This window comes from Perca flavescens, chromosome 10 (genome assembly GCF_004354835.1).
Source record: "Perca flavescens isolate YP-PL-M2 chromosome 10, PFLA_1.0, whole genome shotgun sequence".
NCBI classification, from domain to species: domain Eukaryota; kingdom Metazoa; phylum Chordata; class Actinopteri; order Perciformes; family Percidae; genus Perca; species Perca flavescens.
The window spans coordinates 11,930,685-11,953,275 of NC_041340.1; the positions used below are offsets into that span (position 1 = coordinate 11,930,685).

The following is a 22,591-nucleotide window of genomic DNA, read 5'->3' on the forward strand; positions in this document are numbered from 1 at the left end:
TGCTGCTTGCTGACACTGTTGAGCACAATATTTAACTGACTACTTTGATCTTGTAGTTTGCATTATTATTATTATACAATGGGGGGGGATTTAAGTAATGTACATAATTATATTCAGAACTACTGTTCCATTGAGGGGTTAGGCCTATATAGTGTGTTATGTTCTGCATCATTTTTACAAAAGAAATTGGGAAGCAAGGACATAGGTATTTTATTTTAAAGGTCCGGACCAGAAGTTGCGTGTTTCACCCTAGCTAGATTGACTGTGGCCATATACAGAACAATGGACCGTGCAGAGGAGGACCAACAGGGGAGAGAAAGGCGAAGAGCCTGCGGTGGCGGAGCGGGTAGCAGCTGAGACAACCACCTCAGGGTCCTAAAAACTGGACAGACACAGAGCAGACAGACTAAAATATTCTAGGCCACACAGATACAATCAATACGGGACAGTAAATAAAGAAACTCATAGTTGAAATATCCATAATGGTGTACTATTACTATTCAGCAGGAGTTACATTCATAACTTGAACTCATTTTGTCTTTTAAATTCACTGTGGGTCTTTTTTTTCTGTTTAATTTACTAGGCTACATAGGCAGAACCAGAGCAGAACTACTTGTTCTGAATGACCAATGATCATCAAGTGACCCTCTGGAGGGACCAATCGTCTTATGATTTGAGTAAGCGCTGGCCAATCGGCATCCAGCATAACTTTGCGTACTTTTGCGCGCCCTTGACTCTCATCGAGAAGAAAACCCGACAAGAAAGCAACATACTGATCGGTTAATAGCTAGCTATATTATCAGGTGGTACAATGATTCAATTAGTTTGCTAATAATGATTATTGGTTAATTTTCGCTGTAGTAGGTAGCTGGCTACTAGCTAAGTTAGCTAGCTAACGTTTAGCTAGCTGAGCTAACGGTTTAAGGGACGTTAGCAGCTCATTAGATCCATAATCGGACATAACTTTACTCCTTAGCAGCGATTTCAATAGTTTGTTTTATGATATGTCTGTTGGCCGACACATTTTAAAAAGTAGTTAACGTTAGTCAGAATTATGGTTGCAAGTCCGATAATGTAGATTTGAGATACTGTAATAATATGAATGCAAATTGGCTAATTTTGTCTCCTCCTGCCGCACAGAAGCTTGGTCTTACCGCTGAAAAAGTGTTAGCAAAGAACAGCTAACCTGCGGTTCAAAACCAATTTCCAATCTGTGGTGCCTCTTTCACTGAGAATGGCAAGTGGAGACTCTCTTTTGGACAGGTAAAGTTAGCCAAGCTTACCTAATGTATTACTTTATATTTGTTTTAGCTAACTTAACTCTTAAGACTCTTGTCACAAAGTCAAAGTAAAACTTGTAGAGTTATTGAACGTATTTGGGTATGGAGCATTTATCTGACATACATATTTTACTGATTTTAAAATGCACACAAGTTGACAGAACATGAAACAATGTGCCAACCTTCAAAATTTAATAAAGATATGTCTGAGATAACACACAGATTAACAAACAAAACTGTATCTGAATATCTCAGTCAAAATTCAAAATAAAACTAGGCTTATTGAGATTGTCCTTAATTACCTTAGTTTTGCACAGTTTATTTGCACTGCATTAGCAGCATGTGTACATCTGTAGAAGCTGAAACTAGCCAGCAAAGATTTAAGAAAAAGTGCTGAAACAACATCCAATAACAGTCCAAACTATATGTAAGAGAGGGTTGAACGGACAAGGACAAATGGAATAGGCTAACTACAATAATAACAATTTGAGGGACACTGGAAGCTCCTCTCTAACTGTTGGCCACAACAACCGAATGCTACAAGAACTTGAGTGGTACTAATTAGTAACTTGTATGCTCAATTCATCAACATTTTTATCATGATACCAGCCTGGCTTTGTAGTCTTGTTAGTCTTAGTAATAATTATTTGTTGAAGCTAAGAATTTGTTTTGATTCAGTTTTCTTGTCTGTTAGTCTTGAGGAGTTGGATGACTTCTCAGATTCTGGCAGTGACTATGAGGCCACAACGAAAGCTACAAAGCGAAGAAAACCGCCAGTGACTGGACTTCAGGTAAATTATCTTCTCTCTCAAAAGGGTTCACTTTCATTAAGATACAATTTAGACTGTTCACAATGGAGTAGACCAGGGCTATGATCTTGTCTAAGTTAGGTATTTTTTTAATGGTATTGAATCAAGTTGCATTATTGTCTATCATCTTTTACTTCTTATAAAAGATCAAATACTAGAGTCATAATAACTGCAACACTGTGGTAAGCCTGCACCTTATCTTACCATGGCTACCACTAATTCAGTTGACAACATCAATTCACCTTAAATCTCCTGCTGAGCTGCCCTCCCATCTCTTTCATCTCAAGCCACCCAAGAGACCCAGGCGTAAAGCTGCATTGAGGGTGTCCAGCACCAGTAGCAGCCCCAGCCCCATCCCCACGCCTCCAAACCCCTCCCTGCAGCAGCACTCCCAAGGGACATCCAGGCAGGCCTCTCCTAGACCTGTGACGAGAGCGAACGAGGGAAACGGGGGCATCAGTGCAGAGGATATCTATGATGCTGTCCGCTCTGGAAAGAGTGCCATGGTGGTGAGGAAAACCCCAGCTGAAGAGCAAAGGGGGAAGGGGATGTAGAGATGAACACATGAAGGGAGGGCGGTGCTGAAGGAGGCATGTTTAATGAGAAGAGAAACAAGGCTCTAAGAGCAACAATGAGAGAGATTATCATCTGCTGTCAGTGGCTGACTGATTTGACCCTACAGAATTGGCTTTGATACGCGAAGAGGAAGAAGTGTTTTCACTGGGTTGTGTAGTAGGCAATGATTGACAGCATGCGTCCATCCCAACCATTGTGGTGCTGTGCCTAGTCTCTTCTGGTTAAAGACTACAAAAAAGAATCGCATAACAAAAGAGAGGCTAAAAAGTGTGGTGGGCAGTAATAAAGAGTCTGTCACTACAATGTAGAGCAGCAGCAAAATGCAGATGGTGATTGTGGGTGAAGGCCTACTTTTTATACAACACATTCAGCAAATTTGGCAAACTGCAAGTCACAAAATTTTAGTCTGTTGCGCAAGGGCTTCTCAGTTCTAGTTCTACTATATTTCCAATTTATTACACTTTACATACGCTACACTATGATTAATAACAGAACAGATGTTCTAAAGTGGTGTCTATTTATGTGTAATGGTGCCATGGTTGCCAAAAATGATTATGCAAAGGACATGGGGAATAAAACTGGAATTTGAAATGAGTTGAAAATATAAATGGGGGAGACGGTGGGGCAAACATATGTTACTGAGAAAACACAAAAGGCCAATGGTAGGAAGAAAGGTGAAAGCTGAAATCCATAATGTTATTTATTTATATCCGTCGACCCTTTGATCTGAGTCCAGCGTTCTCATTGGCTGCTATCTCCCTGTCAATCTTAAGACGGTGGTGGACGAGTGGCTGGACAGCTACAAGCGAAGCCGAGAGGCGGGGCTGCTGGTGCTCATCAACTTCATTGTTCAGTCCTGCGGATGCAAAGGTCAGAGGTCAAGAGGGAGCCCACAAGTTGGGGGGTGGGAGTCAAAGTTCAAGAGATTATCTTTCCAATTACAGCTCAGGCAACGATCAGCAGTCAGCTATTGATCTCCCAGTATGGTAACGATGCAATGTCTAGGTGCTGTGTTAATCCTCTGTCTATTGACAACACAATATATCAATAGTATGTGAGAGTGGAATGAAAATGAAAAGAAATCATACCATGTCATTTCATTTTTGGGTCAAATAGAAAGCCAGAATTATTGTATTATTACACTTATCTATGTTCAGGTGTTTATTTCACTTTTGATTCCTAATGTGGGATATTGCGTTTCATTTATTTGTTCAGGTGTGGTTAGCAGAGAGATGTTGGACAGCATGCAGAATGCCGAGATCATCAGCACACTAACCAAAGAGTTCAATGAGGTGAGACATAGTTTAGGTTTGTTTAATAGATCCTAAAACAATAAAGATTATTCTTACATATCTGCAATTTATATTCTTTGTCATTGATTCTTCTAATAATCCTGTTTGAGTTTGCTGAGAAATTTAAACAACCTCCATATCCTTGGAGATTATGATCAGAAGGATGGAGTACAGCTTGATGGAACAAACTAATTAAAATCTAATGTTGATAAATGAGCACATTAATGGGTTAATGGGTTCGCCACTGATGTAATTGTCATTAGCACAACAACCACTTCTGTCTCAAATAACTTAATACTAAGCACAGTGAAAGATTTTTTCTCCATTTCTTTTGTTTCCGGCCATCCTCCAGGATTCAGTGAACTACCCTCTGTGCACCCCAGGCCCTCAGCTAAGGCGATTCAAAGCCAGCCTGTGCGAGTTTATTCGGGTGCTGGTGAGCTCCTGTCGGAATAGCCTCATTTTTGATGAGTACCTCTTCCCCTCCCTGTTGGCTCTGCTCACCGGCATGTCTGACTCCCAGGTCAGAGCCTTCAGACACACCAGTACCCTGCTTGGTAAGCACATCGGTACAATACAGGTGCATACAATATTTGTATACACACAGATTTCACAAGGGAGCTTTGATTATAGTATTAAGGCTGATTGGTAGTAATCGCATCGGGTCATCGCATTTGCTTTAGGTTTTGACAGGGTTGAAAACCTGGACTCCATGCTTCGGATACCGGAGGGTTTTTCTCCTGCTTTTCTGGGAGGCAGAACAAACTGCTCCATTCAGCTGACATCTGTTTTAGTTGCTCTAGAAGTTCTTTTGTGTTTCAGATTGTACTCTATTATAGGCTTCTATTGTTCGTCATTGTTTTCTTTTGAAACCTCCACTTTTGAAAGCTCATCCATGTGATTTCTTCTCCCCTATATTTCTTATCCCCTAAGGATTTATTTTTGTATACTGCAGGTAATTAAAAGGGACAAAACTCCTCAGTTAAGTTCATGTGATGTAACTTTAACTATTGGACACATGCTGTTGTCAAAATGTGGACTGACTGTGCCTATTGCTGTGCAGCATTTATCTCCATTACGATTGTAAAATCAGATGTGACATTTGGCAAAATAACCGTTGGGATGGATTTGTAAGGATTCGTTTAGTATTTTCTTTTCCCAACAAAGTGGGAGACATCACCTGTCAATCCCCCTCAGACCCAAGGTTATATGTTGGTCTGTCAGTACTGTCTAGCCTTGTAAATCTGCATGTTTTTCTCTATCAGCCATGAAGTTGATGAGTGGTCTGGTGGAGGTAGCTGTGATAGTGTCGGTTCAGCTGCAGACCACCCAGCGGCAATACGACACGGAGAACAGCAAGAGGGAGCAAGACAGAGCCTCTGGCAGACTGGAGGAGCTGCAGGCCACCATCAGTGAGGTGACACAAACACAAACACTGGCATGAGTCCAGCTACTTTCACAGACAAAACATGCAGGTCATTAAAGCAGTCCTTCCACATTGGCTTTATACAGTAAGAATTATCTTACAGGTGCTTTTTTTCATGGGAAAGGATACAATGGACAATACCAAGGGCCAGTCTTTTCTTAGTGCAAAGACATGTTTTGCATGTCAGTAGGTCCTTGATGACAATACACCATTTTCCTCGCTTGTTAGACACCGGTTGTTAATTTGCTGTTGGGTTTGAAATTCAATCATGTCATTTTTCTTTACCAGCCAAATAGATTTTCCAATTATAACGCGTCAAAAACTTATGTTTTACTTTCCAGCCTGGGTAATGGAGTAGAGAAGGTTTAACTAGAATGCACAATGTGCTTGCTAATTTCACACCTTGTTTGCATGCAATATAAATTCTGAATTGGAAAGACAGGCATCTTTTATATCAGGGACAACAGATGTGCACACTCAAAGTGTTATTAAGGTTGGCGAAGCATTAGGAGTAAAGTAAATGGTACCTCTGATGTTTTGTCTCATGACGAAATCATCTGTGACAATAACAATATAACGTCTACTTCCCTTACTAATTGTGGATCACTAGAATGATACAAGTAGATGTAGAAATGGTGAAATGTAACCCTTAGTTGCTATTAAACCTGGAAAGGTTTAATATGTGGAACATTTTTAGCTGTGTGAATTGTTTGCCCGCTGGTCCTCAAAGCAATAATAGATTATTGCCCCAGCAGAACCACAGACTGTATATGAAAGAGACAGGAGTCCAGGTGACTTAGTGATTCATATGTATGTTGTAGCTGCGGGAGAACAGGGAGGAGGTATCCTCCATGATGAACGCCACTTTTCGTGGTGTGTTTGTGCACCGTTACCGTGACCGGCTGCCTGAGATCCGGGCTGCCTGTATTGAGGAGTTGGGCATGTGGCTGAAAACGGACCCTGAAGACTTTCTGAATGATGGGTGTCTTAAATACCTGGGGTGGACCCTGCATGACAAGGTAAACACATAAACACAGGACTAGACAATAGACAATACATGATAGAGTTAAGTGTTACTATGATGTTCTTTCTTTATTTCCCTCACCGCTGGTCAACAACATGTGTCACAGACGTAGCAGGAGTCTGTCTGCAGCCCTCCGCAGGCCAGCATTGTAGCTAAAAATGACAAGGACCGCAGTGTTTAGGGCTGTCCAAATTAAGCATCTTTTTAATTTATATTTGTGCTTTCAAGTCTTTGTCAGCCTCTTACACCAGATGCTATTGTAGAATATCTGCACACACACACAAGAAGGAACACATACACACACTTAAACAAAGAGAAATGTCCACTATAAGCAGACTTGTGCATCAGTCTGTATAGGTTATAAAGTGTGTATGTGTGTTACTGCACTCTCTTCTTCTTTCCTTCAGCAAAGTCCAGTGCGTCTGCAGTGTGTTCGTGCCCTGCAGGGTCTGTACCAGGAGAAGGAATTCATTGGCCGCCTGGAGCTTTTCACCAGCAGATTTAAAGTGAGACATCCCTCTGGATTGGACTTGCACCTCAGTTAATGCCTCTGTTCTCCCTTCCTTTCCCCTCATGTCTGTCTGTCTGTCTGTCTCAGCATCTCTCTTTAATCTATTGTTCCAGCTTATTGTATTGTCTCTATTTTGTTGCCTGCCTATGTTTCTCTTCCCAGTATTTTGTGCCTCCTCCCATTTCTTTGCCTTTTTAGTTTTTTTTCACCATTCCTGTTTGTTGTGATGGTCTCATCCTTTGTCTGGGTGTGTGTCTGGGTGCGTTAATTGCTGCCAATTACTGATGGTTAATAAGCTCTTCTCAAACACATAAAAACCCTCCTAAGCCACATGTGCTGCTACAGATAAACGGTTTTCATGCCATGGCTTAGCGCCTAATCAGTGAGTTTGTGTGCGTGCGTGTATGTCTGTGGGTAAAATTGTTTTTATAGCCATTTGTCTGCTGGCATGATTGTTCATTTGTCTGTTCTGAATGTGTTTGTGTGTGTGTTTTTTAGGAGAGGATGCTCAGCATGGCGCTGGACAAAGACCCAGAGGTGGCAGTGGAAGTGGTCAATCTGTTGCTGCTGATCCAACAGTGAGGGGTTTCTTTGTCTCTGGTGGTTTCTCTGTGCTGCTGTCTGTAGCAATCAGTACAGGAATTTCAATTTAGTAGATCAAAACATACCAAATATAGCATATTTTTTATACAATATTTTAATGTGCCTTTTCTCTTTTTTGCATTGATAGTTTTGAGCTTTATTACAGAAAAGTTCTAATGAAATGCAGTTCAGAGCATTTGTAATAATGCTAGGTCTGTGAATGTGATTCTGAATGAGTAACTGAAAAAGTGATGTACACTTATGATGTAAACCAAGTAAAAATAACCAAATACTGCACATTTTTCTCAACAATAGAAGTGTAATGGTTACTCATAACTGTGATAACACTAAAGAATACGTTTACAAATAAGTTTTTTGGCCTGTAACTGTTTTTATGTGTGCACATATGCAGGAGGACAGAGGAAGGTCTGAAAGAAGAGGAGTGCGGCCACATCTATCCCCTGGTTTACGCTCTAAACAGAGGCATGGCGTCTGCAGCCGGCGTCTTCCTCTTTAACAAGTACATTTTCATCCTTTTTTTCTAAACCCTGTCAGACTAAGGGCCCTATCTTGCACTCAGTGCAATTGCCTTTGTACACTGACGCATGTATCATTCCCATTTTTTTTTCCCCTCCACAGACGTAAGTTGGTAAATTAGGGAATGTATTTGCGCTCACCTGGTCTAAAGTCAGTGGCGCTAGTCTAAAGTCAGTGGTGTGTTATTAAGATGGTATTTTAGGGGCGCATGCTTGGCCATAATGTAGCGTGCGCACAACGCGCATACACTTCTCTCATCTAAACGGACGCAGAAGTTCCCATTTTTGCAAACCATACATAATTACAAGGAAAAATATTACTGAAAATGCGCTTCAGGTGTTTGGATCGGTCAGGAGGCACTTTACAGTACAGTCCTCAAAAAGTCGCAGCATTCTTTGTGGCTTGGTTTGTTTTACACAACATTTTCATGAGTCATGGATGTGTTGATGACATAAATGAGGAAATATTAGAGGAATTAAGGAGACGTGATGTTGAACTATGGCGGGATTGGACACTTGAGGGTCCGGGAGTGGCAATGCGCGATGCACTCCTGGTGGAGCGGGTGGACGGAGATGGAGTGGGGGGAGGAGGAAGGGGCACAACAGGAGCAGGTGGTGCGTTTGGAGGCCCACGCTCCATGGCTGCAGCAATCCTCTCCAGACTTGAGGAGATGCGCCCGAGAGGCCGCAGCAACATCGCCACCCGGCCAAGACGGGCATTTATTACTTTGCCGCATCCCGGACAGCTCCCGCTGGCATGCGCCAGGCAAATCCGCCGTCATAATAGCAATCCGCCATGGAACAAGCGCACCTGCTCTTAAAGGGAATGTGAGATGACACTCTGGTTATTTTCACATTACGCCCAAACCACACCTAGCTACTTCAGACCAACCCATTTAAGATTTGCGTCGGGCGCAAGACTCATTTATCCCGCCGGTATAATAGCAACAGCGCCCGAGATCCACCCACAAAGCTACTTGCGTTCTGCTTTTCATACTTGCGTTTCAGATCGTTAAAATGGGGCCCTAAGTGTTGTAGTGTCGTATCATTAAGGTACATCTCTGTATGTGTGGCTTATTCCGTATTCAACAAATATGTTTGTTTATTTATTTCTTCAAAACATTAAAAAACTTTTTCATGAACTTAATTCACACCAAAGCTTGGATTAATAACGGTTTGCACTTAAACAAGCAGTGTAAATCACAAACCGCATATATTTATATACTTAGCATTTTATTGCTACACAAATGTGACGTCTGACTTAAATCAGTGTGCAACTTTTCCATGCCACTTCTTTATTTTTGGTTAATGTAATGTGAAATGTGTTCTTTATGTGTGTATGTCAGGCTGAAAAGTGTGATTGCCAGTGACAACCAGGAGAATGATAAAAGTGAAAATGCAGCCTTCTTTCAAATCCTCATCTCTTTCTACATCCAGAGTGAGGTAGTGTCTCTTTCTGTCCTTGTCTCCCCTCTATTCCAATCATTGCAATTATGTTTTTATATATATATATATATATATATATATATATATATATATATATATATATATATATATATATACACACACACACACACACACACACACACACACACTGTTCAAATCATGTTTTATATTGTGTTCCCTATAAAATACAACAAAATACAACAGTAGCCACAAGACAGCAGGGGATTGTTATTCTTACAGCAGAAACAACAATTCCACCTAAAAACTCAAGTATCACTGATGTTTGCTGTCTGATAATTTAGTTAATCCAATAGCAGCTCATGTGCTCTCTTGACAGTTCCATGAGCATGGGGCGTACCTGGTGGATAGTCTGTGGGATGTGGCAAGACCTGAGCTGAGAGACTGGGAGACTATGACGGCATTACTGCTACAGGAGGCTGGTGAGGAACGAAATACGACTTGTGTCTTAGCTGCATCATTGGATAAAGCTCAGTTTAACAATAATAATTTATACAACTCATGTCAGTTAGTTGTTTTATGCTCCTTTTTCAACTTGTGCTGCTCCCTCGATGCTGCTGCATTGTGTCACCTCAACCATCCCCCACTCAGTTTAGCACCTGTCTGTACGTCTGTGTTGTCAGGTCTGATGTATGAGGAGGAGGGGGCTCTCATAGAGCTGATGATGTGTGCTATCAGACAGGCAGCACAGGCAACCCCCCCTGTTGGGAGAACTCAGGGCAAGAAGGTGGTGACGATATAAATGTCTGTAGTTTGTTTAATGCAACAGTGGAGCTTGGGGGCGAGAAAAATGTCATTCTTTGTTTTTGCTTCAAAACCCATCATAAAAAAGTCATAGATTTTTAAAGCTACAATACGCACCTTTGTGACATTAAACAGGAATAAATTAGATATAGCCTGATTTAATGTGTACAAATATCAGTTTTCCTCTGTTTGTGGCAGCTCTCACACATTTGGTTTTGGTGACCTCAGTCTTGGTTTCATCCTATTTCAGCATAGACAGCTTATTACATTAAGTGCTGGGCATTAGCTTGACCACCTTTTTTTTTTTTTTTTTTTTAAGACAAAGTTGGATATGTTAGCTTTAAATGTTCACAATGTTGTGAAAAGTGGATTCTTTTATTTCATATTTTCTTAAGCAGTGCTGGCCATTTACTCATCTGTGGTCACATAGAAACACACACATTCTCATGATATCTTAATGCTTTTTGTCCTCACACATGGTTGAACTGCTGACCTGTGATATTCACTGAATGTACCTGTGGGATTAGATCCTGGGTATGAAGGATAAGAAGGTCCAGGAACAAGACAGGAGACGTGTCACCACACACTTCATCCCCTTACTGCCCCAGCTGCTGGCCAAGGTACACAGCCACTGTTCACTTATAGTGCTCATATTATTCTTTTTGGCTTTTTCCCTTCCCTTTATTGTGTTATATATCTTTTTTTGTGCATGTTATAGGTTTACAAAGTGAAAAAAAAACAAAGTCCACCCCAAAGGGACTTATCATCTCCAGCAGAAAACACTGTTCACAAACTGCTCCAAACAGCTCTATTGTAGTCCAGCCTTTACTCTCCGTGACAAACGTGCGTCACTTTGTAACACACGTTATAATGCTCACCTAGCTGTTAGCGTGGCACGCCCTCATACTCTGCTTCTGACTGGGTAGTAGTCCTTACCTAGGTACTGCGCATGTGCGACTCCCAACAAAGATGGTACAGAAGCGAGATGCCTCACTCTGTAGCTAAAACAGAGAGCTCAACACACAGGGTGAAAAGAGGAGCTGCAGCAACGTGCAGTAAAACAAAAATATGGTGTTTTTTGAAAATTAAACCATGTAAACCTATTCTGATATAACCTCTAAATACAATTATGAACCTGAAAATTAGCATAATATTTACACTTTAAAATACTTTATAACACTGATATTATATTGTAAACAGGGTTAAAACTGCTAAGCAATTATTTTAAGTGTTGGCGAAGCATTAGAAGCATTGCCACCTTAAATTCTACTCTAAAGAGTCATACAGTAATACCATATACCGTATTTTCCGCACTATAAGGCACACCGGATTATAAGGCCCTTCAATGAACTGCCTATTTTAGAACTTTTTTCATATATAGGGCGCACCGGATTATAAGGCGCATAGAATAGAAGATACTGCAGTCAAACGTTTGACTGGGGTTGCGTTATACATCCACTAGATGGAGCTGTGCTGAAGGGAATGTCAACTAAACAGTCAGATAAAGTAAAACTTTATTAAGCGTTCTGACAACTCCGTTCACTCCCATCGTAACGTTGTTAATGTTAATGAATGTCATGCCCATATTGCATATCAATCGAATTGTCTGCTCATTGGCTAAAAAGATAGACGGGTCTTATAGCATTTAAATCTAAGTGGTCCGAGAAAATATCGATCGTCTCAACGTGGTCCTTGACATGTTGTCATCGGCTTGTCCGCTTCCATTGGCTATATCAGAGGCAAACCTGAACGATTGGATAATATGAGCTACCAATCGAAAGCTTACAAGATAGGGAATACGATGACGCCCACATCGATCATGTAGCAAGCTGGGCAGAGAAGCTAGCGGCGATAACAAGTGCGGGAATGGATAACTGTTTTGTGTTTTCCGTTGTGATTCTGCCAGAAACTTCAACATTGTGAGGCGAACAGATTGTTCTGGAATATAAAGTTTGGATATTACATTTCCTTGGACTCTTGTGGACTCTTGTGTCTTGATTTTCTTTTATGAAAATCAAGTTTTGGTCAAAATACCACTTTGTTGCTGAAAGGACAACGAAAACCGGTATGGATGCACTCTCGACACCTGCGCAGATTGCGCTGAATTGTTTTATTTTCTGTTACTTTGTAACAGTTGTGTAACTGCTATAAATCATCTTATGCTTTGTATGTGAGCTTAAATTAATCTTTAGAGGCTAAGCTTTCAATTGGTGTGTCGTATGGCTGTATATTTTGAAGATTTAATGCTTTAAAGTTATAAGAAGTTTAATTGAGGTTACAGCGACGCAGTGTCCCGTCAACGTGACAGTGATCCTTGAGAGGTTGATCCATATATAAGGCGCTCCGGATTATAAGGCTTATAAGGTTTTTTGAGAAAATTAAAGGCTTTTAAGTGCGCCTTATAGTGCGGAAAATACGGTATTACATTGAGAATGAAGGTAAATTAGTTTGCCAACTATGCAATATTATTTTGCTTCATTTCACATTTTTTTCAACCCTGAGCCTGTGATTTTCTCCTTCTCTCACTGACCTGCAGTACTCAGCAGATGCAGGGAAGGTGAGCCTCCTTCTCAAAGCTCCCCTCTACTTTAACCTGGAGGTGTACAACAGCGCTCCACGGCTGGAGAAGGTAGGGGTTGTGGAAATGTGGAGGATAATTAATTACCCTGAATAGATGATTAAAATCTCTTCAGGAATGACATAATGTTCCTTCTGAATCATTACCCCTCTCCCGTAGTTCCTCCTTAACCACTCTTATTCTAAAGTTCTACTACTTAACCTGTTCTGCTTTGAACTGTCCTCCATCATTCTCCCCTCTCTGTCAGTATCTGGACCTGCTGCTGTCTCAGATATGTGGTATTGTGGAGAAGCACACAGAGGCCACTGTGCTAGAGGCTTGCGCCCAACTGGCCAGCACCCTTTGCTCTGAGTCCTACACCTTCTCCTCCCGCGCACACCTGGCATTCAGCCAGCTGCTGGACAGCCTGACCGAGTGCTTTAGCACCTACTTAAGTGACCTGCTGCAGGTGGGAGAGCAGTTTCAGTGAAGCTTGCAAACAGGCAAATATGGCATGTTATGAAATGCATGCATATACTATTTTATTTACCCCGTTTATATCAATGAGTGCAGGCTAAATGACAAACCCATATCTGTATAATGCAACACAGTTCAACAGCACCACAGACGGCAGCCTCCATAATTATCATAAAGTTGATTCAACACCAGTTTTAAAAAAAAAACTGAAAAATATAACCTTCATGAAGGTAGGATTTATTGCAGGACTTTTGTATTAGGCTGTATTAGTTTTAGCTAAGTGTGCCTAATAAACTGGCTTGTAGTTCATGTATCTGTCCTACATTAATAATATAAACTACTCATTCTGAGATGTTCACTTAAGATAGTATGTTGTAATTGTATTTTAGTTGTCCTTTAAATCAAATTAAACCTAATAATTCTAGTACATAATAATGAAACTAACTATATAAACACAGGGTTGTACTGCAGAACACCAAAAGAAGGCAGAAAACAAAACTGACTTGATTATAAATCACAACTCTCAAGATGTAAGCACATGTTTTTAATTAATTTGTTTTAGTCTGTATATTTTTGTAAAAAAAAAACAGATCAGTTAGCATCTGTTCTCTCAAGGGTGTGTGTGTTTGTGTACCTAGGGTACTGCAGATGACGATGACGTATACAGTGCAGCCACTGCTTTAAAAAGGATTGCAGCCCTCAGCAGGTAAGTGTGTGTTCTTATAATACACATGGCAGTAAAAGTGTACAGACTTTTTCTTACACGTGTGTGTGTGTGTGTGTGTGTGTGTGTGTGTGTGTGTGTGTGTGTGTGTGTGTGTGTGTGTGTGTGTGTGTGTGTGTGTGTGTGTGTGTGTGTGTGTGTGTGTGTGGTCCAGTGCCAAGGATCCGACAGGCTGGAAGCTGTTCGGCTCTTGTCTTGAGCTTCTGAAAAGCAGGATGGAGTCCAGAGAGCTCGACAAGGAGGTCTGTCCCACATTCTGATATTTAAGGGGGAGTGTTCCATTGTGATAATAGAGGCCAAAAACTTCAACTTTTTAAAAAAAAAATTTCAAAGCCATCTCCGAATGTACTCCACGTTCAATTACAGAAATTTTTAGTTTGGGCTAAATTAAGTGTTTGGCTAATTTAATGCAACTAGGTTCAATCATTTTAACTTAATGAAGTTATTTTCTGTAGTTTAATGTAAAAAACAAAATCGGACTGGATGCACTCAACTCACATAGATACTTAGAAAGCTTTTGAAGGCTGGGTGCTGGATCCAAAAAGTGAATAATCATAAACACAGCTACTAGGTCAACACTTCAATTTGATGGAATGTATTGCCACATGGATGTTTAATGTAGACATGGATTTGCTTGGAAAAGTTAAGTGGAAAATGTGTTTTTCACATTGCACCGAAATCTCTTACAAAAGTTGATTTTAACTTTCCCTTTGTATAATTTCAGCTCATGGTGTCGGCTCTGAAGTGTGCAGCCTTTTACCTGATGTGGGCCAAAGTGAATGCAGTCAACTCCACGCCAGCTGAGGTGCTCATCTACTACGTTGCTTTTCTCCAACACTGCACTCCTCCTTCTTTGGATGTTTAGAAGTAGTTTGACCTTCTCTCCGTCTTTTACACACCGAGAGATGTTGCACACTAACTTGGCTCCTGGAAGTGCTAGCCTACCTGTGCACGATAACATAACCTGCATGATAAATACTTCCTTGATGGCTATCTCATGACACAGTGGCCATGTTGGTGGCCTTGCTGTGTATTTGTGCAGCTCTTCTCGTCTGTGTTTTTCAACAATTCACCAGCTGCGCAGACAGCAGGCAATTAACAAAACAATCTGTTAGTGCGCATCCAAGCCCATGATGACACTTAGACATTTATTTCCTACTGGTTCACACTTTTTCTTACTGTTTCTCTTTTTTGTAATAGTTCTGTCTCGTCAGTCTCTTGTTCTTTCTTGAGCTCCTTTTCACCTTTTCTGCACTTTTTCTCTCACACACACTACAGTATGTTTACCTAAACTAGAGTTCCAGAGAAAATACATGCAAGTCCTTTCTTTGTGTTAAGTTATTTTGATCTCTTTTCAGTTTTTATGTATTAATAGCACCACAGGTTGACAGGTTCCTCCTCTATGCATAGATATGCATTATCTATGCTACTATCTACTTTGGAACAGGATTGTATAATTAATATTGGGGAGAGAGCACTTGAATTAGCAAATATAGGTTTCCATCTCTTGAAGGGTGTCCGTCATCAACCTACTGAATTTACCGCTGGGATTAATAGAGTATTCTTTCTGTCTACTGGTATCCAAGGTGGCGGTGCTGTTCTTTACCTCCATACTTTGACTCTCTTGCTGAATATGCAAATCTTAAAGAAATTGTCAAAATTTACTTGGATAGCCGTAGTAATCATAGTGGTTCCTGTCCTACACACAGACATATAAAACACAGGGAGCCTGGGTAGCTCACCTGGTAGAGCGCGCGCCCATATACAGAGGTTTACTCCTCAACGCAGCGGCCGCGGGTTTCGACTCCAACCTGCAGCCCTTTGCTGCATGCCATTCCTCTCTCTCTCTCTCTCTCTCTCTCTCTCCCTCCCTCCCTCTCTCCCTCTCTCTCCCCCCTTTCATGTCTTCAGCTGTCCTATATATAATGGCCTAAAAATGCCCAAAAAATAATCTTTTAAAGAAAAGAAGAAACCTAAAACATGAATGATCATATCTGAGATTTGTGTACCTCTGCCCTTTTGTCCCCTTCACCATCTGCTCCAGGGGGAATTGAACCGTCTGAAGAAGGAGATGCGTTCGTTCTGCAGAGTTTGTCAAACGTGTCTGTCTTTGAACCAGGCTGAGATTAGAGATCAAGTAAGTAATGTTGTCCCATATGTGAACAGTGAACTGAGACTGTATGTTAGTGGCTTGTTACAAGTTAAAAGCTTATTTTTTCCTTTTTATGCACCTATATTTCTGACATTTATTAAAGAGCAATGATTGTCCTTGAGACTAATTGCTCCTTTTTTTGCCCAATAACAAAAAAAGACTCCTCAGACAAACTGACCAAGCTACAGAATTGTTGGCAAGCTGATAACCTTTTTGTCAGCTTTGATGTGCTTGTATATCTGAATCTTAATTTACAGATATGGTAAATTCTAACAAAGTTTGTGTATTTCCATTCACAGGCATTTGAGCTGTTGTGTGACTTGCTGCTCTTGTACAGTACGAGTTCAGCTCGCTCTGAACCCGCCCTCCAAGCGCTGGTCCACCTGCCGTCAGATTCCCTGCGCTCTGAGATGGCTGCTTTCCTCCTGGACTACGTCTTCTCTGACACTGAAGATGCTGAGCTCAACGGTATTTTGAAAAACCCCAAATGAAAAAAATAAACGGTGGTACTTTCCAGAAGCAATGTCAGTCAGGGACAACAATGTTACCGATTGGAAAACTCCATTTTTTAAACTAGTGAATGGTGATGTTCAGAAAATGATTTTGTTTTCCTCGTGGATGTGTAGGCTTTAGGAAAAAAACTCAATTTTAACACTGCCAAAGCTCTCCCAGAGGACCCTCTCATCATTTATGCCTGCAGACATAGTTTTTGATGTCTTGTTTTGAGAATCTGCTGCTATAACAAATTATCGTTTTTTTTTCTGTATTTCACAATGTACTGCCAATTCCCAAGCCAAATACCAGTCTTCCATCACACGTTCTGCTTTGCTGCGTCTTATCAACACCTCAAAGTTTTCTCTCCTTGCCTCTCCCGTCTACATTTTTCACATTTAGTCTGTTACTGTCACTCATGCTTACCTTTCCTTTCCCATTCCTCCGCTCTGGCTCTCCTCTCCTCTCTAGTTGAGAATGAGGAGGAGATGAAGATACGTCTTCTCCAGAGGAAGCGCAACCAGTTGTCTGGCTACTGCAAGCTGGTCATCTACGGGGTGCTGGAACTCAGCGCCGCCACCGACGTCTTCAAGCACTACAGCAAGGTGGAGATGGAGAGAAGGGCTTTAAGGGATAGTTAAGTTTTATTAACATAGCATATAAGCACTCATATTCATCAACTGGCTGTGTGTCACTGTTGGCTGGACATGTAAGCAAAATGTGGTCATAGTTCAATTGATGGCTTTAGAAATTGTTAAATCAACAGTTCCACCTTTTTTTTGGAGAAATTAATTGGATTAGGAATACAGGAAACAAGTTTATAACAAGTTTATAACAATATATAATAACGGAGAGGATGTCTAGGAGAGTGGAAGATGGTGAGAAAATCTGTTTCACAACCAGCGTGGTGCTGAGAATGAGTCCGGCAGAGGACTGGAACGGTGAATTGTTCTTACATTTTTAGAAATTAAGACAATGCTGTTAATTGAATCAACTAATGATCATGACTGAAGTAATTGTTTTCCTTTCCGGTTTTCTCCAGTACTTTAAAGACTTTGGCGACATCATTAAAGAGACTTTAAGCAAGAGCAAGCTCATCAGTCCCATTCAGAGTGCCAAGACTGTGTGTCTGAGCCTGCAGCAGGTGTGCAAAATAACCAGCCTCTAATTATTTCTGAGAGTTTTTATCTTGTAGTGTGATCCCAATTCACTTTTAATTGATACATCAAATACCCTTTTGAAGGTGAATTTTTTTGTTTGAAATGTGTTATTAATTATGATAAGAATACTATTACTGCATTATACTAAAAGTAGTATTACTAAATGTTTTCTCTTTAATCACATCTTTTGATTGCCAGGTTTTTATTGTGATAGCTGTTGGTGTTTTAGTTTTTTTTTTTATTATATAATTTTATGTTTCTTCAAATGTTGTGTGCTGTGTTTACACATAAGTGAAAATCTTTGCACTGAAAAACAACAGCTACCTAGATCTAAGAGATGTTCATCAACATGTGGGTGTATATAAAGAAATTATTTGGATATTTGTGTTTGTGTTTTACTGTTAAGTTGTTTTGCTTTATTTCTGGAAAAAGTCCAGATACAAGCATATCATAATTGCGAGAATGTGTTATCTGCCCACGAGCTGCATGTGCATCCTCAAATGTTTATAAATGAGAATAAAACCTAATATCCAAAGACGTAAGTTTGTTGAATTTCTAAGAAGTGTTTTTAAACAGCCCATCCATATCTATAGAACTGTTTGGATAGCATGCCTTTTGCGTAACGTGTTTATGTAAAGTCATGTTTGTGTGTGTTCAGCTGTTCTCAGAGATGCTTACGGAGGACCACAGCAGGCAGGATCTCGGTGAGATTAGAGACTTGGCCAAGAGGCTTGCTATGAGCTTTGGCATCGATCTTCATCGTGTCCGTAAACCACTGGTGGCCCTGCACATGTAAGTAACCTGTGTCTAACAAACATTCAGTTAGCCCTTTTGATTTTAATATTTTGATTTCTCAAAGCCCTGAGGGCAGTTTTCCAGCTCTTATGGGCAGCCTAGCTGTTTCTGTGTTATAAATTTGTTTTTTATGTTCAAACTGTTGTCTATGTTATGTTTGCTCTTAGGGACGGTGTACGTTTTGCATTTCGGGAACCACGGGAGGGAGAAGAGCAGCACGTGAATGTGACCTTCTTGGAGATCCTCAGCGAGTTCAGTTTCAAGCTGCTGCAACCGGACCGCACCAAGCTGTGAGAAATTGAAACTCATCCACTCAAACATGTTTAGTCAACTATGATATCAATACTATCTTAACAATATAAACATGATATGCTATTGTCTTGACAAAATAACAGTGGCCCTAGAAAATAATGTGCTCATTCTTGAAATGCCACTTAAGTTAATTGTATTTTATTGTAATTTGACTCTTCATAATTTACAGAAACCTGAAAAAAAGTTGAACCACTAAATATTAGGTTATAAAGGTTTCTCCGCTTTTCTCCTTATCTCTCGGTAACCCTGTCGTCCCCTCCTAGGGCTGCGTTTGTGAAATCAGAGTGTCCCAGTGCTGCCCTCTCCTGGCCGTCAGTCAGAATGTATCAGCGTTCCTTGGAGGGCCGCTCCTCTTCTAAAGCCAGAAAACCGGAGGAGGGAGGAGATGTCGTCTCCACACATAGCAGCCCTGTAGCTAAACGCAAGAGGACCACTGCTCAGGGTGAGATGGATTTCACACAAAACTTTGTGTATAGATTCACAACTCATGTTAACAGTAATACATAAAAAGGGGCTCTCTTGGTTATTATTGAATATGTTCAATTCATGATGATTTAAAACCAAAAAATAATAATTGCAAATTGTCACATTTTAACAGCTGAAACCGGAGAATGTTTTGTATTTAAATGTATTTTAATCGTTGTCGGTTTTCTGTTGATTGATTAACTACTTGGCTTTTTCTCTCCCTGCCAATGTGTCTTTGTGAATCCATTGGACTTCGCAGAACCAAGTGACTTTGTGACTAATTCCTCTCTGTAGTTTGTAAAACACATGCTGTACATTTAACAAAGTGTCACAGTTATTACCTTCTGTAGTTGACTTCTGTCTGCTCCAGGTTCAGTTGCCAGCACAATCAGAGGATCTTGGTTGGACAGCAGCAGTATCCACAGCGTCCTGCACACGCCAGCCCTCACCTCCACTGCCCAGAGACAATCAACCAAGCCCCTGGCCTCCAAAAAACCCAGCGCCACACAATCGGATATCAGCAGCGACTTGTCTGAGGATGAGTTCTCCTTAGGGTAAGTTGAGTTTTATCAACAACACGTTTGCAGTATGTGCCATCAGTGTTCCTGCCCTGGCAAAATCTTTTCTGCCACAGCAAAAAAAAAAAATGGTTACTGGATTTTCAACATGGCATCATGACTTTAGTGTGAGAACTGCACGGCGAGGAAAGGGGGAGAGACGGTGCCTGAATGTGGCAAGAGATGTGACCCATGACCATGCACATTGCGGATGCACATTCAACCCGTGTTGGAATTGTTTATCTGCAGAAACATTTGTGTTTTGATTAATTTTTCTGTTGTTGATAGGCCTGTTGCATGAAAAAAATGCAATAAATCAATTAATCGCATGATAAATCCATTTAATTTCCATTTAAAAATGATCGCAGCTAGAAGAAATTCCATTTTATTTATTGGTTTTGGTTTTTATTCCAGTGCATTTTTTAACAGAGACTGAGAGTCCATTTTATTGTTTTTGGTTGTTTTTCATTTATTATGGATATTTAAAATGTCTTCCAGTTCCAGTGTTAAATATTCTTTAGAAATAAGTTTATTGATCTTTGAAAAGGTGTACCTGCATTATTATGCCATTATCATTATATTAGATAAAAATTGTCTCAGAACACTAGAACTTATAAAAGCATTAGACAAAGGCTTCACGGCTGCTAAAATGTATCTGCTGCTGTTCACCAGGTCCCAAATACGAAAGGTAAGGCCCGTCAAACGACACCAGCTCTCCTCCAGCCAGACTGGCCCTCCTTTGGATCAGCAAGACCTGAACTCCCACCTCACCTTGTAAGACTGATCGTACAGCAGAATACAAACGGTTTCACAACCGAATTGTTTTTAATATTTAGAAATTGTGAATATTTGTCTCATTTCGTGATAGCTATTATCAGTTAAGAATAACAACATTAAAACGAGCCATGTTTTCTCCCTCAGGCTGTCTTTGATTGAGGACGAGGACGAAGACGCAGAAAGAGAAGAGCCTGAGATTGAGGATTACGAGAGTGACTCTGAACACGAATCTACATATACACTGGTAAAAAAAACAAATCTTGGCAACATTTTACAACACATTATTTACACTCATTAACAGAAGGGAATACTATACTTACGATTGATAAGTCAGCTTTACATCCTATATTTGTCTACATAATTGTAAATGTTTGGCTATAATATACATTATAATATACATTATTCATTAGTGTATATGTATAGTTAAGTAATGATTATTCTATTTGTGATATATTGTGTAGCCTGTTGTACTTGAGTAGATAGAGAACTTGCACTGAAACTCTCTTACACTACGTTACCATGGCACTTTTCTGCATTTTTTTGCTACAATCTAATTTTACTGTAAGAGCACACTATTGATATCTTCCTTTGTATTTTTGTAGTATGTATGTGAATGTCGTGTGTGTGTGTGTGTGTGTGTGTGTGTGTGTGTGTGTGTGTGTGTGTGTGTGTGTGTGTGTGTGTGTGTGTGTGTGTGTGTGTGTGTGTGTGTGTGTGTGTGTGTGTGTGTGTGTGTAAGCTAATTGGACACCTTAATTTCCTTTGCAATTAATAAAGTATCTCTATCTATCTATCTATCTATTACATTTGGGTATTTACAGCATTGTCTCAAGTCCATGCGCATCAGTTTAAGTAGCCCCTTATGATTTACTGCTGTGCCACACTAGATCAACGCAGCTACAATTTAATTAATGCCTGTAAAAGTGTACTATACTTGTGATTTGTGGAGCTGATTAAAAGACTAATTAATGGTACATTATGGCGGCGTTAATCTAGTTTTAACTGGTGTACAGTGAATAGAATATAAATACATTTATATTTGAGATGTAAAGTTGGGACAGTGCCTTTTTTTCTACAAAATAAGTCAATGAAGATCAAAGACTGCATTCCTGGCGAGCTCAAACTTTTTTCGTCCTGATTTTGCTCTGCAGCCTTCCACACGCCACACCTCCGCCAGTATCCTTGATGAGCTCTTTGAGTGATGGCACAGAGACCCGGACCGCCTGGGGAACAGCACTTCTCTTTCTTTAATGTATCTCTTTAACACTACTGCGTTTTCAGTGGTTTCAGTACATTTGAGTGTATAATTAGGGCCAACTGTTCTTCTACATGACAGAGTTCACCTATCTGATCTATTTCAGTCATTCATTTTGTTGGAGGGGAAGAGAAAGTCAAAATGATTATGAAGTTTGGGGACAAAGGTTGTTGCCATTCACAATTAGGAATGTTTGTTTTGAACACAATGTTTAAAAGAAATGTGTTGAAGTTCAGTTAGATCCCTGTTGGCTGGTAGCAAACTTAGTCTTTCTTCCTGTGTTCCACATTTTGAATTTAGTTTCATATCTTTCACTGTTGTTGACAGTTTTTTTTGTTTAGTTTTTTTGTTTAACACTTGTTAATTTAATGTAAATTAAAAGATGCTTGATTGAGCAAAGTAACACTGAAAGTGTATTTAATAAGCTCACATTACAGTGTGATGTACATAAATTCCTAAAAAAAATTTTTTAAAGCTAGTTACTGTATCAGACAGATTATAGGACCCCAGGAAGAATAGCTTTTAGCTTATGCTTAAGCTATTGGGGATCAAATAAGACCAATCCAACAAAAAAACCCTCCTTTTTTCAATAATTATTTTTTGATGAAATAAAGTATTTTTTTT

General features: G+C 40.1%; 1 protein-coding gene across 2 annotated transcripts; it reads left to right on the forward strand.

Annotated features, from left to right (window-relative positions):
- The first annotated feature begins 714 nt into the window (after positions 1 to 714).
- On the forward strand, positions 715 to 22,443 carry stag3 (STAG3 cohesin complex component). Of its 2 annotated transcripts, none has more exons than XM_028590262.1 (32): positions 715 to 803; positions 1,141 to 1,263; positions 1,975 to 2,071; positions 2,377 to 2,598; positions 3,439 to 3,535; positions 3,881 to 3,957; positions 4,310 to 4,514; positions 5,223 to 5,374; positions 6,205 to 6,402; positions 6,815 to 6,913; positions 7,417 to 7,496; positions 7,913 to 8,020; positions 9,383 to 9,479; positions 9,820 to 9,922; positions 10,124 to 10,227; positions 10,772 to 10,864; positions 12,781 to 12,873; positions 13,070 to 13,270; positions 13,917 to 13,984; positions 14,157 to 14,244; positions 14,727 to 14,807; positions 16,047 to 16,139; positions 16,454 to 16,622; positions 17,118 to 17,251; positions 17,689 to 17,790; positions 18,465 to 18,598; positions 18,769 to 18,891; positions 19,177 to 19,355; positions 19,749 to 19,932; positions 20,608 to 20,709; positions 20,857 to 20,956; positions 21,864 to 22,443. In XM_028590262.1, the coding sequence occupies exons 2-32, from the start codon at positions 1,235 to 1,237 to the stop codon at positions 21,912 to 21,914; spliced, it is 3,663 nt and encodes a 1,220-aa protein (XP_028446063.1). In that variant the 5' UTR covers positions 715 to 803; positions 1,141 to 1,234; the 3' UTR covers positions 21,915 to 22,443. The 2 variants fall into 2 exon arrangements, with proteins under 2 accessions (XP_028446063.1, XP_028446064.1); XM_028590263.1 differs by having other exon boundaries at positions 1,144 to 1,263.
- Positions 22,444 to 22,591: the final 148 nt, after the last annotated feature.